Source organism: Pleurodeles waltl, chromosome 3_2 (assembly GCF_031143425.1).
Source record: "Pleurodeles waltl isolate 20211129_DDA chromosome 3_2, aPleWal1.hap1.20221129, whole genome shotgun sequence".
Taxonomy (NCBI): domain Eukaryota; kingdom Metazoa; phylum Chordata; class Amphibia; order Caudata; family Salamandridae; genus Pleurodeles; species Pleurodeles waltl.
In genome coordinates this window covers 73,918,233-73,933,503 of record NC_090441.1, presented here as the reverse complement: position 1 = coordinate 73,933,503, position 15,271 = coordinate 73,918,233, and the positions used below count along the sequence as shown (strand labels likewise).

The following is a 15,271-nucleotide window of genomic DNA, read 5'->3' as shown; positions in this document are numbered from 1 at the left end:
GTACAAAAACGTGACTTCAGTTTGTGGTGTCCCTTTCCAGTTGGCCAGAAGTTGTGTGGCAGCAGGTAGGCGTAGCTAGGGATTGTGGGCGTGTGTTTTATAGCGGTGTGTGAAGTGTATGTATATGTCTCAGGTGTGCGGTTTTCAATATGACCAATGTGGGGTGTTGTTGTTGGTTAGTCAATTATGTGGCCGCCATGGTCCGTACGACTGTTAGAAGAGGCCCTAGTATGATCCTTCTCCAGCAATGAGGATATTCCAGTTTAGCAAAAGTGCCTATCCTCATTAAAACTACATAGATGTAGTTAATGCAATGATAACTAGAGATTAAGGCGGTCATTCTGACCGCGGCGGTCGGCGGTCGCCGCCCGCCAAGCGGTTCCCGCCGAAAGACCGCATCGCGGTCAAAAGACCGCGGCGGTCATTCCGGCTTTCCCGCTGGGCCGGCGGGCAACCGCCAGAAGACCGCCGGCCGGCCCAGCGGGACAGCCCCTTCAACAATGAAGCCGGCTCGGAATGGAGCCGACGGAGTTGAAGGGGTGCGACGGGTGCAGTGGCACCCGTCGCGATTTTCACTGTCTGCACCGCAGACAGTGAAAATCTTTGTGGGGCCCTGTTAGGGGGCCCCTGCACTGCCCATGCCAGTGGCATGGGCAGTGCAGGGGCCCCCAGGGGCCCCACGGCACCCGTTCCCGCCATCCTGGTTCCGGCGGTGGACACCGCCAGAAACAGGCTGGCGGTAAGGGGGTCGGAATCCCCATGGCGGTGCTGCAAGCAGCGCCGCCATGGCGGGTTCCCTGGGCCAGCGGGAAACCGGCGGCTCCCCTTTTCCAACCGCGGCTTTACCGCCGCGGTCAGAATCGCCCAGGAAGCACCGCCAGCCTGTTGGCGGTGCTTCCGCCGCACTCCGCCATGGCGGTCATGGACCGCCAAGGTCAGAATGACCCCCTAAGTGCAGTAAAGGTAGCTCAAAAGCAAAGGTGTAAACAAATCTACCATGTGAAACAGAACAGTGGCGCATCAGTCTGCCTGTGGAGTCAAAGTCTCTTAGTAAATTTGAGACGACAGAGCGACTGGTGACAAAATGAAGAACGTTAGATGCCATGCTCTGGTGCATTCCTGTTGGTTCGAGTGCTTTTAAAGCTCTTTATATGCTTTTTCTCAGTCTTTTTAATAACCACTTGGGGCAACTCAATATCACAACTGCAACACCACCCACCCTGTAGTTCTCTTTTAGTGTTGATATTTGCATAAATAACAAACATATCAAACATATTCTATAACCCCTAACCTCCACATCCGTACTAAAATGTTTTGTGTTCTTTCAAAACTGCACCCTTATATTTTTTTACCTAGTACACCAATGCAGGAGATAATGTAGATGACTTTTTTTGCCTGGTAGAGAGGCAATGATTATCTTCTCCAATTCAAAATGGCTGACACATACTTTCAAGTTAATACTGGCTATCATACTATATAAGAGAGACTACATCCTTTTCAGTTTGTCCCAACTAAACCACTGTTCTTTCTAGGCGTTGTTTATTCTCTTTCCTTTTATCCTATATGATCTCCACTATGGAGAGGGTACATGCCTTGCATTTATGCCACTACTGCCTCGCATCCTTGCTGGATCATCTGCTCCTCTGTAGGGGAATCATATGATCAGCCTTACAAACTATTACAAGCAGTTTGTTTCTAACTCGTTCTCTCAGTTTGTCCTCTACTGGAAGTCATCTGTCCGCTGGTGCTACGTTGGTCCCAGATACCCTTCTTCAGTAAGGGTAGGTGGAGAACAACACTTGCAATTGACAACATATCCTGAGGTTTTAGACACCCAAATTATTAATTTTATGTCTGGAAACAAATTACTTCTTTTCATCAGATACATTCCCCTCACTCCGGCCAAAAGACAATTGAAGAAAATCTTTTTATGGTTCTTTCACAACTGCTTAATCGTAATGTTTTTATTGTCTTCTTCTGTGTCAGTAATATTATAATGCTGGTGTGAAATGTGATTTCCGCCTATGCAGTTTGTTATGCGTCTTTGTTTTGTTTCCCGTCTTTCACTTCCTTCCCCACCTTCTCACTCTCCTTCTTTCTTCCATGACAGATTGGACAAGTCCGCCATTCCAGCAGCTTTCTGGTGTGACTCAAACCTGCGCCAGCAAGACCCTGGGCCGGGTAAGAGTTAGAATACAAAGGGACGGAAAGGACAATGTTTTATAGAAGGGATCTAAAGAGAAGTGCAGCATCTCCATAGCCAGAACGGATTCAGGCTTTTTAGTTTTATAACTATATCGGCTTCTTGCAAGGGTCGTTAGAGGTGGTTTATACCTTGCGAAAAGTTCAACACCTGTCTCTTGTCTGCACAAGGTAACACTAAGTCTACCAGACTGCTCAACATTGTTGCTGCTCGCTGGTTCTTTCACAATTGTTATTATGATGTAGGTTATCGTTTTCTTTTTCTCTAAATCAGGCACCAATCAACAACATCACCAAACGTGGTTCTCCAGCAGTAGATTGTCCATAGTGCCACATGCTTAGGCGAGTATGCAGTAAAACATTCAGTAACAATCACATTTTAAGAACCGTCATTTCTGCGAGAGCGAAGCTGTCTGCTATCCCCACGATTATGCAGACTACAAATAGTACAGCTCTTCATGTAGTGTTTTAGCCCATAGTTTCCTCGTCACAGAAGGATCACTGAGTACTTTGACCTTTCTAGAAGAAATACAGAAAGTTGAGATTTTGTTAGTGCTCCTAATACACACTGTTAAAGCATTATAAGAATTCACATAAATACATGACTATAAACAACTTCTGTCCTCTAAACTCTGTCACTAAATAACCTTTGATGCCCCCTGATACCGAACCCAAGAGAATCTTTGCAACATCCACTCATTCAACCTCAACAGACCCGTTGTTTCCACCTCTTAAAACTGTGCCATGGTTTAATTTTATCAACTGGACCATGTGATTTGTTTCTGGTTGATAAATCATTTTGTGATGCTGTGCTATTTGATTAGTCAAGGAAAGATTAATTATGCATTAATCACTCTCTTTTCAGGATTTTCGAACTAAGGCTGTCATTATGACGTTGGCAGTCTTCAGGCCGCGGTGGCAGTCGGACCGCCACATCCGCCGCCAATGCGGTGGTCTGGCAGCCACATTACGACCGTGGCAGTTGCGCCACGGTTGGACCGCCAGCCCCACCACTTTTCAGCCGCCTGATGGCCTGGAGGTCCCAATCTGCCAGGGCAGCGCTGCTGGGAATTACGACCCCCCTCTCTGCTGGTGTTTACGTGGTGGTTGCCCCACCATGTAAAGGCTGACGGAGACGGGGTGCAAGGGGCCCCCATGGCTAGCCATGGCATGGGCAATGCAGTGGCCCCCATGGCCAGCCCCATCGTGCTTTTCACTGTCTGCTTTGCAGACAGTGAAAAGCACAATGGGTGCTGGTGCATCCTAAGCACCCCAACATTGCCGCTGCTCAATTATGAGCCGGTGTCAATGTTGTGGGCTGTTTCCCGCTGGGCCAGTGGGCTGAAACTTTGTTTCTGCCCGGTGACGAAGCAGGAAACTCGTAATGGGGCCCGTGGGAAGGGGACTGCACTGGCGGTAACCTGACCGCAGGAGTTTGGCGGACGGGCTTTTTTGGCTACCAAACTCTTAATGACCCCTTAAATCTTAGAGTTCTATTTTGTTTACCTTTATTTATTGGGAAGATCCTCCTTGATTATACCTCCCTCCTTTCCCATAATGTACACGATTTAATTTTTCCATCTTTCCCCTCAAACTCAATATTCACTTGTACACTTCGAGTTTTTTGTCCACAGGTAGATAGCTCCCTGTACCATTCTATTTCTCCTGACCTCTACCTCTCCACGTTTGTTTTAAAGTAAACCATTCCTTAATTTCGACTTGGCCTATTACTTTATCCTTAGCTATTTCTACTCCACCCTTCCCACTTTGTATTATTTTTCTCCATTGAAGGATACCTCTTGTACTCCCTCCATTCTCCCTTCATCTGTCACCCTTCCATTTTTATTTTAAAGTAAACCTGTCCCTTATACCGTGGCTTTCCATTGGTATTCTGCCCTTTTCCTTAACCAGCTTCTTATCTATATCCTAACTGTTTTTTTCTCTGTTATTTTTGGTTTCCCATTTGAATTACCCAGAGATTGTTATATTCCGAAATAATGAAAATGGGAAAAGGACATGCCATACTAGTGTGCTAAAGTGCCTAATTGTATTTCTGTGCTTGCCTCTCTACTTCGTCTGGTTTACTTTACCAGCGTGTTCATGCTCCAGATTAAGAACAGCGTACAGTATGCAGGAACGTCTCAGTATCCGAACCCAAGAAGCTTCCTTCCATTCCATATTTTTCCTTTCATTCTACTTTTTAACCATCATCATTTATGTCTTCTTCCATAAGCAGATGAGGAAATATTTCTGCTAATATTTTGCTGGGATCGCACTAATGATATTGTGTGCAGTGTCCAAAGAAACTACACTCGGTAGACTGGTAGTTTAAATGAAACACCTATTGAACGTGCTGTATTGGTTAAGTAGGAGCTGGTGGACTATTTTAGTCATTAGATTTAGCTTAGTTGAATGTAAAGAAGGGTGATTTCATTTACCTTGACAATGCTTTTCAGGCTAGATTCACCCTAAAATCATTTGTTGAGCTTTCGTACTTTGGGACAAACATCTCTTCATTATCCCACATAACTTTCCCTTCTTTGTGTCAATTCTTCCTGCAACCAGGAATTATTACTTTTATCAAAGTTAGATGGCTGCCTCTGGTTCTGAAAAGATGTGACTATGGGTTTACCATCATGCTGATTTATTTGGCTGCAAACACATATTGTATATTTTTGTCTTAGAACTTCCTCTTTCTCAAGTCAGATGTTTTTGCAATTCTTGGACAGACATACTGAAAATAAGGCAGAATACCAGGTTGACAGCTGTACGGTTTCTCTTTTTTTGTATTAAAAAAATTATGGAGTGAAGACATTACCCTACCACTCATCTGAGTCTTTGTGAGAAATGTATCTGTTGAACAAGAAAGTGTGGCTTGTAGTTTCCCACAAATTTCACAATTTAGGATGTTTCCAATATCATGCCATTTATCCTGTTTTTACTAATTCACGTGTATGCGTTTGCATCCTGGCTGTTTCCCATTTGCCACCTAGCAGTGGGACTGGCAAGTAATCCAAGCTTTGCACTGGTACAGAGGATGCGTGTGCGCACAGCACAATGCCCATCCTTTTTCTGCAGGTATGTGCAGTCTCACTCATCACTTTTTGTTTGCCTAACAGTATGAATTGTAAACTTTTTTCTTGCAAGCTGCAGGTCCCTATGCAGAATCCAGGCTCTGATACATTTTGCATCTATTGAGTCTCTTACTATTGTTTTTCCTCTTTTAATCTTTCCCATGCCTTATCAGCTTGGGTAACATACAGTGCAATGCTTCAGCTTTAAACCATGTACATCCCTTCATGATTGTGTAGTGAAGCTGACTCAGATAACTTCTGCATCTCTGGGGAATAGGCCTCTGAGGACAGTTCCATTCTATTTGCAACTATTATTGGAAGGTATGTGCGGACGGTGCACCAATCTTGGCTTGCATGAAGATTAAGGGTGCATCAATCATGAAGGAGATGTTGACCTCCATTATTAAGATTAATAGGCAAATACAAGGCCTCTGCCACTTTCCTGTTAATAAGGTATCAAGGCACACTGCCATGGGGCTCTGCTTTGTTGTGTGGAAATCATCCTTGCTTCCTTACACAGCCATGGCAAGTTGAAGACACCTGGTCATATAATAATTTTTACCTCTTTCAGAAAGCATTATTTGACAGAGCTTCCTTGTATCACTATTTTCAAGTGATTTAATTCTACAATTTCTGTAAAGGCACCGGGTACTTGAATTTCAGAAATGCTGCCCGGTGGGTGCTAACCATCCCTTTCTGATTATTCTTTGAGAATCACTGCATAATAATGGTCTGATGAATTCTTTTGGCCAGACGTACTAATGGATTTTATGGCTGCAAAACCTGCGATTAGCACAATCGCAGGGTTTCCAGCTGCAAAATCCATTTTTCTTATTAACAAACCTATTTTACAAGTCAGTAAAGTTATACCTTACAGTGGGTGTACAAATGGTTACCTATTTGCAAGGTCTTGTTTTGGGCGATCCTTCCAAATTACAAATTGGTTCCATATGTATCAGTGGTTTGCAAACCGTTAAACAGTTACTGACGCCTACATCAGTGGTGTATGGTAACTTTAGCGGGGGAAGGGGCGGGTGGGCCACACACACATTCACACACACACAAACTCACTCAAATCCTTGTATTCACACATGTGCACATTCACACCCATTCACAACATTCCTCACAACAAATTCATACTTGCAAGTATGCACCAAACATTCAAAAACATAAAACTTACCTGCGTTGTAGCTCCTGGAGACGGATTCCTCAGAGGTCCCAGGAGGGTTAGGACTTCTGCCTCTTCTTGTTTGCTAACCATAGGTCAGCCATTGAGAAGAGGCAGCAGTCCCACACGTTGTCACAGAGTGGGATGGTGTAATTGAGACTGTTGACCCCACCCCGCTTTGTGATGTGTCTCCAAATTGACATTTGGCACTGGGCACTTCAGATCTTAAAACTGAAGCACCCATGTCTTAGGCAATGTGATCGCCTCTTCACGAGGAGGAGGGCCGCAAAGAACTTTTGCCAGGCAGAGGAGGTCACACCCACCGCGCATGGCTGCCTCCAGGTTGCCTGACCTGAACATTAAGAATGTCTGCCAGGCTGATATTTTCTCAGCCTGAGAGACACTCTCTTGTTGGGAAAAAGTTTGGGGTGCGTGGCCCCTCCACCTGTATGGATGGGCTGCGGCTGGCCCTAGTTGGAACGGTAACAGATTTTCAAAGAGTTGGGATGGTAACTAATTCACAGAAGGAAAGGGTCCCCCCTGAGGCCCCTTCCCCTTTGTGTATCAGTGTCAACTTTTAGGGGAATAGACAGTGGTTCAGGGGTCCAATGTCAACTCTCTCTGACATTTCAAACATTGAAAACATTTTCTAAATCAGCCAGTTTTCCTGGCAGGCCGCTATTCCCGGAATTATAGCCAGTCACAGGGGGTCTAACATTAAATATTAATATGAATTAATATTCATTAGGCAGGTGGTTCTGCAACCCACTAAAATTCTTTATTTGACAAATCGACCTGTTAGCACATAGGTCAGTTCACAAAATTATTTACTTGTTGCAATTTGCAACCACTTTTTGTGACCAGTATTTTAGTAATCTGACCCTTGCTGATATAAAAATCCTAGAACATGGTGTACTGGCCCATATAGGTCAGTGAGTGGCATGCATTGGTTTTCCACATTTTACTGTGCACCTTGTGCAATAAATGAGCAGGAATAGATAGAATAAATAGCTGCATTGTAGTAAGAGGATGGAGGACCTGTCGTAGTTAGCATACTTCCTATCCGAGGTGATTTGGAAGAGATAGCTCTGTTCCATATTACTGTCTCCTTATGGTCTCAAATGTGCTTTGAGGGCATTCCGGGCAAGCACTGCTGTATGCAAAGTGATCTGTCCAAGAATCTTTTACATCTGGTTGGTGAGTTGGTTTGGGTGGCCACCCTCATGTCTGTGGCATAGTGGTAGGGCTGAAGTACCTTGTAGAGAGATTCTAGAGATCTGATCGTAGATAACCCTGTGAGTGATACATGGTCTTTAAACAGCATGCTTTTCTTGATGAGGAACCAGTGTAGGTTCTTTAAGACAAGCATGTTGTGATTGTGGCACTACAAATGAAGGAGGAGGCTAGGTCACATGGTTCCGCACTCTTTGAACACATTGCATCAGTGCTGTGTCCCGTGGCCGACTCAGATATCCTCTGTGTCAGGATAGTAATTTTTTGACGATTCGTGGAAATTGTGTGGCCAAAGTCAAGCATGTAAATAACAACTCCTGTTACAAAGGCAATTTGGTGAGTAAGGTGAAACAGAGGCAAAGTCTCATTTTAGGCAAGTGGCCCTTTTTGACATGGTCACCCCCACTTTTTGCCTGGTATTCAATGCAATTGTGACTAAAAGTGCACTGGATTCCTGGTAGCCAGGTCCCCGGTGCCAGACATCTCTACCTAAAATTTTGCAATTGTTCTCCAATTGGCAATAGCTTTGATCCGGCAAAAACAACAAGTGATGGACGGAATGCTGAACATTGTCAAGCACTCACCCCCAGTCATAGATCTGGGTTTAATCCATCGTTCTTTTGCTCACCATGCCACCCCAGTTTGGACCCAGCCATATGCAAATCAGTCTTGACCCTGTTCCTCATGGGAACAGTCCAGACCGAACTGCCAAGCCAGGTCCTCACTGGACCGGAAACAAGCATCCTGGGACCGGTTTCGGGGTTTCACCCCTCATCAGCCAGGCTAGCTTGAATCCAGTGGCATGGGAAGCACGGGACCCACGTCTGGGCATACCCTTCCCACTTAGGGCGACAAAGCAAAAACAACAAGTGATGGACGGAATGCTGAACATTGTCAAGCACTCACCCCCAGTCATAGATCTGGGTTTAATCCATCGTTCTTTTGCTCACCATGCCACCCCAGTTTGGACCCAGCCATATGCAAATCAGTCTTGACCCTGTTCCTCATGGGAACAGTCCAGACCGAACTGCCAAGCCAGGTCCTCACTGGACCGGAAACAAGCATCCTGGGACCGGTTTCGGGGTTTCACCCCTCATCAGCCAGGCTAGCTTGAATCCAGTGGCATGGGAAGCACGGGACCCACGTCTGGGCATACCCTTCCCACTTAGGGCGACAAAGCAAAAACAACAAGTGATGGACGGAATGCTGAACATTGTCAAGCACTCACCCCCAGTCATAGATCTGGGTTTAATCCATCGTTCTTTTGCTCACCATGCCACCCCAGTTTGGACCCAGCCATATGCAAATCAGCCTTGACCCTGTTCCTCATGGGAACAGTCCAGACCGAACTGCCAAGCCAGGTCCTCACTGGACCGGAAACAAGCATCCTGGGACCGGTTTCGGGGTTTCACCCCTCATCAGCCAGGCTAGCTTGAATCCAGTGGCATGGGAAGCACGGGACCCACGTCTGGGCATACCCTTCCCACTTAGGGCGACAAAGCAAAAACAACAAGTGATGGACGGAATGCTGAACATTGTCAAGCACTCACCCCCAGTCATAGATCTGGGTTTAATCCATCGTTCTTTTGCTCACCATGCCACCCCAGTTTGGACCCAGCCATATGCAAATCAGTCTTGACCCTGTTCCTCATGGGAACAGTCCAGACCGAACTGCCAAGCCAGGTCCTCACTGGACCGGAAACAAGCATCCTGGGACCGGTTTCGGGGTTTAACCCCTCATCAGCCAGGCTAGCTTGAATCCAGTGGCATGGGAAGCACGGGACCCACGTCTGGGCATACCCTTCCCACTTAGGGCGACAAAGCAAAAACAACAAGTGATGGACGGAATGCTGAACATTGTCAAGCACTCACCCCCAGTCATAGATCTGGGTTTAATCCATCGTTCTTTTGCTCACCATGCCACCCCAGTTTGGACCCAGCCATATGCAAATCAGTCTTGACCCTGTTCCTCATGGGAACAGTCCAGACCGAACTGCCAAGCCAGGTCCTCACTGGACCGGAAACAAGCATCCTGGGACCGGTTTCGGGGTTTCACCCCTCATCAGCCAGGCTAGCTTGAATCCAGTGGCATGGGAAGCACGGGACCCACGTCTGGGCATACCCTTCCCACTTAGGGCAACAAAGCAAAAACAACAAGTGATGGACGGAATGCTGAACATTGTCAAGCACTCACCCCCAGTCATAGATCTGGGTTTAATCCATCGTTCTTTTGCTCACCATGCCACCCCAGTTTGGACCCAGCCATATGCAAATCAGTCTTGACCCTGTTCCTCATGGGAACAGTCCAGACCGAACTGCCAAGCAAGGTCCTCACTGGACTGGAAACAAGCATCCTGGGACCGGTTTCGGGGTTTCACCCCTCATCAGCCAGGCTAGCTTGAATCCAGTGGCATGGGAAGCACGGGACCCACGTCTGGGCATACCCTTCCCACTTAGGGCGACAAAGCAAAAACAACAAGTGATGGACGGAATGCTGAACATTGTCAAGCACTCACCCCCAGTCATAGATCTGGTTTTAATCCATCGTTCTTTTGCTCACCATGCCACCCCAGTTTGGACCCAGCCATATGCAAATCAGTCTTGACCCTGTTCCTCATGGGAACAGTCCAGACCGAACTGCCAAGCCAGGTCCTCACTGGACCGGAAACAAGCATCCTGGGACCGGTTTCGGGGTTTCACCCCTCATCAGCCAGGCTAGCTTGAATCCAGTGGCATGGGAAGCACGGGACCCACGTCTGGGCATACCCTTCCCACTTAGGGCGACAAAGCAAAAACAACAAGTGATGGACGGAATGCTGAACATTGTCAAGCACTCACCCCCAGTCATAGATCTGGGTTTAATCCATCGTTCTTTTGCTCACCATGCCACCCCAGTTTGGACCCAGCCATATGCAAATCAGTCTTGACCCTGTTCCTCATGGGAACAGTCCAGACCGAACTGCCAAGCCAGGTCCTCACTGGACCGGAAACAAGCATCCTGGGACCGGTTTCGGGGTTTTACCCCTCATCAGCCAGGCTAGCTTGAATCCAGTGGCATGGGAAGCACGGGACCCACGTCTGGGCATACCCTTCCCACTTAGGGCGACAAAGCAAAAACAACAAGTGATGGACGGAATGCTGAACATTGTCAAGTACTCACCCCCAGTCATAGATCTGGGTTTAATCCATCGTTCTTTTGCTCACCATGCCACCCCAGTTTGGACCCAGCCATATGCAAATCAGTCTTGACCCTGTTCCTCATGGGAACAGTCCAGACCGAACTGCCAAGCCAGGTCCTCACTGGACCGGAAACAAGCATCCTGGGACCGGTTTCGGGGTTTCACCCCTCATCAGCCAGGCTATCTTGAATCCAGTGGCATGGGAAGCACGGGACCCACGTCTGGGCATACCCTTCCCACTTAGGGCGACAAAGCAAAAACAACAAGTGATGGACGGAATGCTGAACATTGTCAAGCACTCACCCCCAGTCATAGATCTGGGTTTAATCCATCGTTCTTTTGCTCACCATGCCACCCCAGTTTGGACCCAGCCATATGCAAATCAGTCTTGACCCTGTTCCTCATGGGAACAGTCCAGACCGAACTGCCAAGCCAGGTCCTCACTGGACCGGAAACAAGCATCCTGGGACCGGTTTCGGGGTTTCACCCCTCATCAGCCAGGCTAGCTTGAATCCAGTGGCATGGGAAGCACGGGACCCACGTCTGGGCATACCCTTCCCAAGTGATGGACGGAATGCTGAACATTGTCAAGCACTCACCCCCAGTCATAGATCTGGGTATAATCCATCGTTCTTTTGCTCACCATGCCACCCCAGTTTGGACCCAGCCATATGCAAATCAGTCTTGACCCTGTTCCTCATGGGAACAGTCCAGACCGAACTGCCAAGCCAGATCCTCACTGGACCGGAAACAAGCATCCTGGGACCGGTTTCGGGGTTTCACCCCTCATCAGCCAGGCTAGCTTGAATCCAGTGGCATGGGAAGCACGGGACCCACGTCTGGGCATACCCTTCCCACTTAGGGCGACAAAGCAAAAACAACAAGTGATGGACGGAATGCTGAACATTGTCAAGCACTCACCCCCAGTCATAGATCTGGGTTTAATCCATCGTTCTTTTGCTCACCATGCCACCCCAGTTTGGACCCAGCCATATGCACATCAGTCTTGACCCTGTTCCTCATGGGAACAGTCCAGACCGAACTGCCAAGCCAGGTCCTCACTGGACCGGAAACAAGCATCCTGGGACCGGTTTCGGGGTTTCACCCCTCATCAGCCAGGCTAGCTTGAATCCAGTGGCATGGGAAGCACGGGACCCACGTCTGGGCATACCCTTCCCACTTAGGGCGACAAAGCAAAACGGAATGCTGAACATTGTCAAGCACTCACCCTCAGTCATAGATCTGGGTTTAATCCATCGTTCTTTTGCTCACCATGCCACCCCAGTTTGGACCCAGCCATATGCAAATCAGTCTTGACCCTGTTCCTCATGGGAACAGTCCAGACCGAACTGCCAAGCCAGGTCCTCACTGGACCGGAAACAAGCATCCTGGGACCGGTTTCGGGGTTTCACCCCTCATCACCAGGCTAGCTTGAATCCAGTGGCATGGGAAGCACGGGACCCACGTCTGGGCATACCCTTCCCACTTAGGGCGACAAAGCAAAAACAACAAGTGATGGACGGAATGCTGAACGTTGTCAAGCACTCACCCCCAGTCATAGATCTGGGTTTAATCCATCGTTCTTTTGCTCACCATGCCACCCCAGTTTGGACCCAGCCATATGCAAATCAGTCTTGACCCTGTTCCTCATGGGAACAGTCCAGACCGAACTGCCAAGCCAGGTCCTCACTGGACCGGAAACAAGCATCCTTGGACCGGTTTCGGGGTTTCACCCCTCATCAGCCAGGCTAGCTTGAATCCAGTGGCATGGGAAGCACGGGACCCACGTCTGGGCATACCCTTCCCACTTAGGGCGACAAAGCAAAAACAACAAGTGATGGACGGAATGCTGAACATTGTCAAGCACTCACCCCCAGTCATAGATCTGGGTTTAATCCATCGTTCTTTTGCTCACCATGCCACCCCAGTTTGGACCCAGCCATATGCAAATCAGTCTTGACCCTGTTCCTCATGGGAACAGTCCAGACCGAACTGCCAAGCCAGGTCCGCACTGGACCGGAAACAAGCATCCTGGGACCGGTTTCGGGGTTTCACCCCTCATCAGCCAGGCTAGCTTGAATCCAGTGGCATGGGAAGCACGCGACCCACGTCTGGGCATACCCTTCCCACTTAGGGCGACAAAGCAAAAACAGCAAGTGATGGACGGAATGCTGAACATTGTCAAGCACTCACCCCCAGTCATAGATCTGGGTTTAATCCATCGTTCTTTTACTCACCATGCCACCCCAGTGTTTGCATTGTCAGCACTCCGTCCATCATCATTTTGTTTTGCTAATGTCGCCCTAAGTGGGAAGGGTATGCCCAGACGTGGGTCCCGTGCTTCCCATGCCACTGGATTCAAGCTAGCCTGGCTGATGAGGGGTGAAACCCCGAAACCGGTCCCAGGATGCTTGTTTCCAGTCCAGGGAAGACCTGGCCTGGCAGATCGGGCTGGACTGTTCCCATAGGGAACAGGGTCAAGACTGATTTGCATATGGCTGGGTCCAAACTGGAATGGCATGGGCAGCAAAAAAACGATAGATTAAACCCAGATCTGTGACTGGGGGTGAGTGTTTGCATTGTCAGCACTCCGTCCATCATCATTTTGTTTTGCTAATGTCGCCCTAAGTGGGAAGGGTATGCCCAGACGTGGGTCCCGTGCTTCCCATGCCACTGGATTCAAGCTAGCCTGGCTGATGAGGGGTGAAACCCCGAAACCAGTCCCAGAATGCTTGTTTCCAGTCCAGGGAAGACCTGGCCTGGCAGATCGGGCTGGACTGTTCCCATAGGGAACAGGGTCAAGACTGATTTGCATATGGCTGGGTCCAAACTGGAATGGCATGGGCAGCAAAAAAACGATGGATTAAACCCAGATCTGTGACTGGGGGTGAGTGTTTGCATTGTCAGCACTCCGTCCATCATCATTTTGTTTTGCTAATGTCGCCCTAAGTGGGAAGGGTATGCCCAGACATGGGTCCCGTGCTTCCCATGCCACTGGATTCAAGCTAGCCTGGCTGATGAGGGGTGAAACCCCGAAACCGGTCCCAGGATGCTTGTTTCCAGTCCAGGGAAGACCTGGCCTGGCACATCGGGCTGGACTGTTCCCATAGGGAACAGGGTCAAGACTGATTTGCATATGGCTGGGTCCAAACTGGAATGGCATGGGCAGCAAAAAAACGATGGATTAAACCCAGATCTGTGACTGGGGGTGAGTGTTTGCATTGTCAGCACTCCGTCCATCATCATTTTGTTTTGCTAATGTCGCCCTAAGTGGGAAGGGTATGCCCAGACGTGGGTCCCGTGCTTCCCATGCCACTGGATTCAAGCTAGCCTGGCTGATGAGGGGTGAAACCCCGAAACCGGTCCCAGGATGCTTGTTTCCAGTCCAGGGAAGACCTGGCCTGGCAGATCGGGCTGGACTGTTCCCATAGGGAACAGGGTCAAGACTGATTTGCATATGGCTGGGTCCAAACTGGAATGGCATGGGCAGCAAAAAAACGATGGATTAAACCCAGATCTGTGACTGGGGCTGAGTGTTTGCATTGTCAGCACTCCGTCCATCATCATTTTGTTTTGCTAATGTCGCCCTAAGTGGGAAGGGTATGCCCAGACGTGGGTCCCATGCTTCCCATGCCACTGGATTCAAGCTAGCCTGGCTGATGAGGGGTGAAACCCCGAAACCGGTCCCAGGATGCTTGTTTCCAGTCCAGGGAAGACCTGGCCTGGCAGATCGGGCTCGACTGTTCCCATAGGGAACAGGGTCAAGACTGATTTGCATATGGCTGGGTCCAAACTGGAATGGCATGGGCAGCAAAAAAACGATGGATTAAACCCAGATGTGTGACTGGGGGTGAGTGTTTGCATTGTCAGCACTCCGTCCATCATCATTTTGTTTTGCTAATGTCGCCCTAAGTGGGAAGGGTATGCCCAGACGTGGGTCCTGTGCTTCCCATGCCACTGGATTCAAGCTAGCCTGGCTGATGAGGGGTGAAACCCCGAAACCGGTCCCAGGATGCTTGTTTCCAGTCCAGGGAAGACCTGGCCTGGCAGATCGGGCTGGACTGTTCCCATAGGGAACAGGGGCAAGACTGATTTGCATATGGCTGGGTCCAAACTGGAATGGCATGGGCAGCAAAAAAACGATGGATTAAACCCAGATCTGTGACTGGGGGTGAGTGTTTGCATTGTCAGCACTCCGTCCATCATCATTTTGTTTTGCTAATGTCACCCTAAGTGGGAAGGGTATGCCCAGACGTGGGTCCCGTGCTTCCCATGCCACTGGATTCAAGCTAGCCTGGCTGATGAGGGGTGAAACCCCGAAACCGGTCCCAGTATGCTTGTTTCCAGTCCAGGGAAGACCTGGCCTGGCAGATCGGGCTGGACTGTTCCCATAGGGAACAGGGTCAAGACTGATT

At 48.7% G+C, this 15,271-nt stretch overlaps 1 protein-coding gene across 1 annotated transcript in view; it reads left to right on the top strand.

Moving 5' to 3' along the window:
- The window catches only part of MKS1 (MKS transition zone complex subunit 1), a 225,202-nt gene that overhangs the window by 173,479 nt on the left and 36,452 nt on the right, over positions 1-15,271 (top strand). Inside the window, exon 12 of the mRNA XM_069226780.1 lies at positions 2,111-2,181. Coding sequence (XP_069082881.1) covers positions 2,111-2,181 — 71 coding nt within the window. The remainder of the gene's footprint in view (positions 1-2,110; positions 2,182-15,271) is intronic.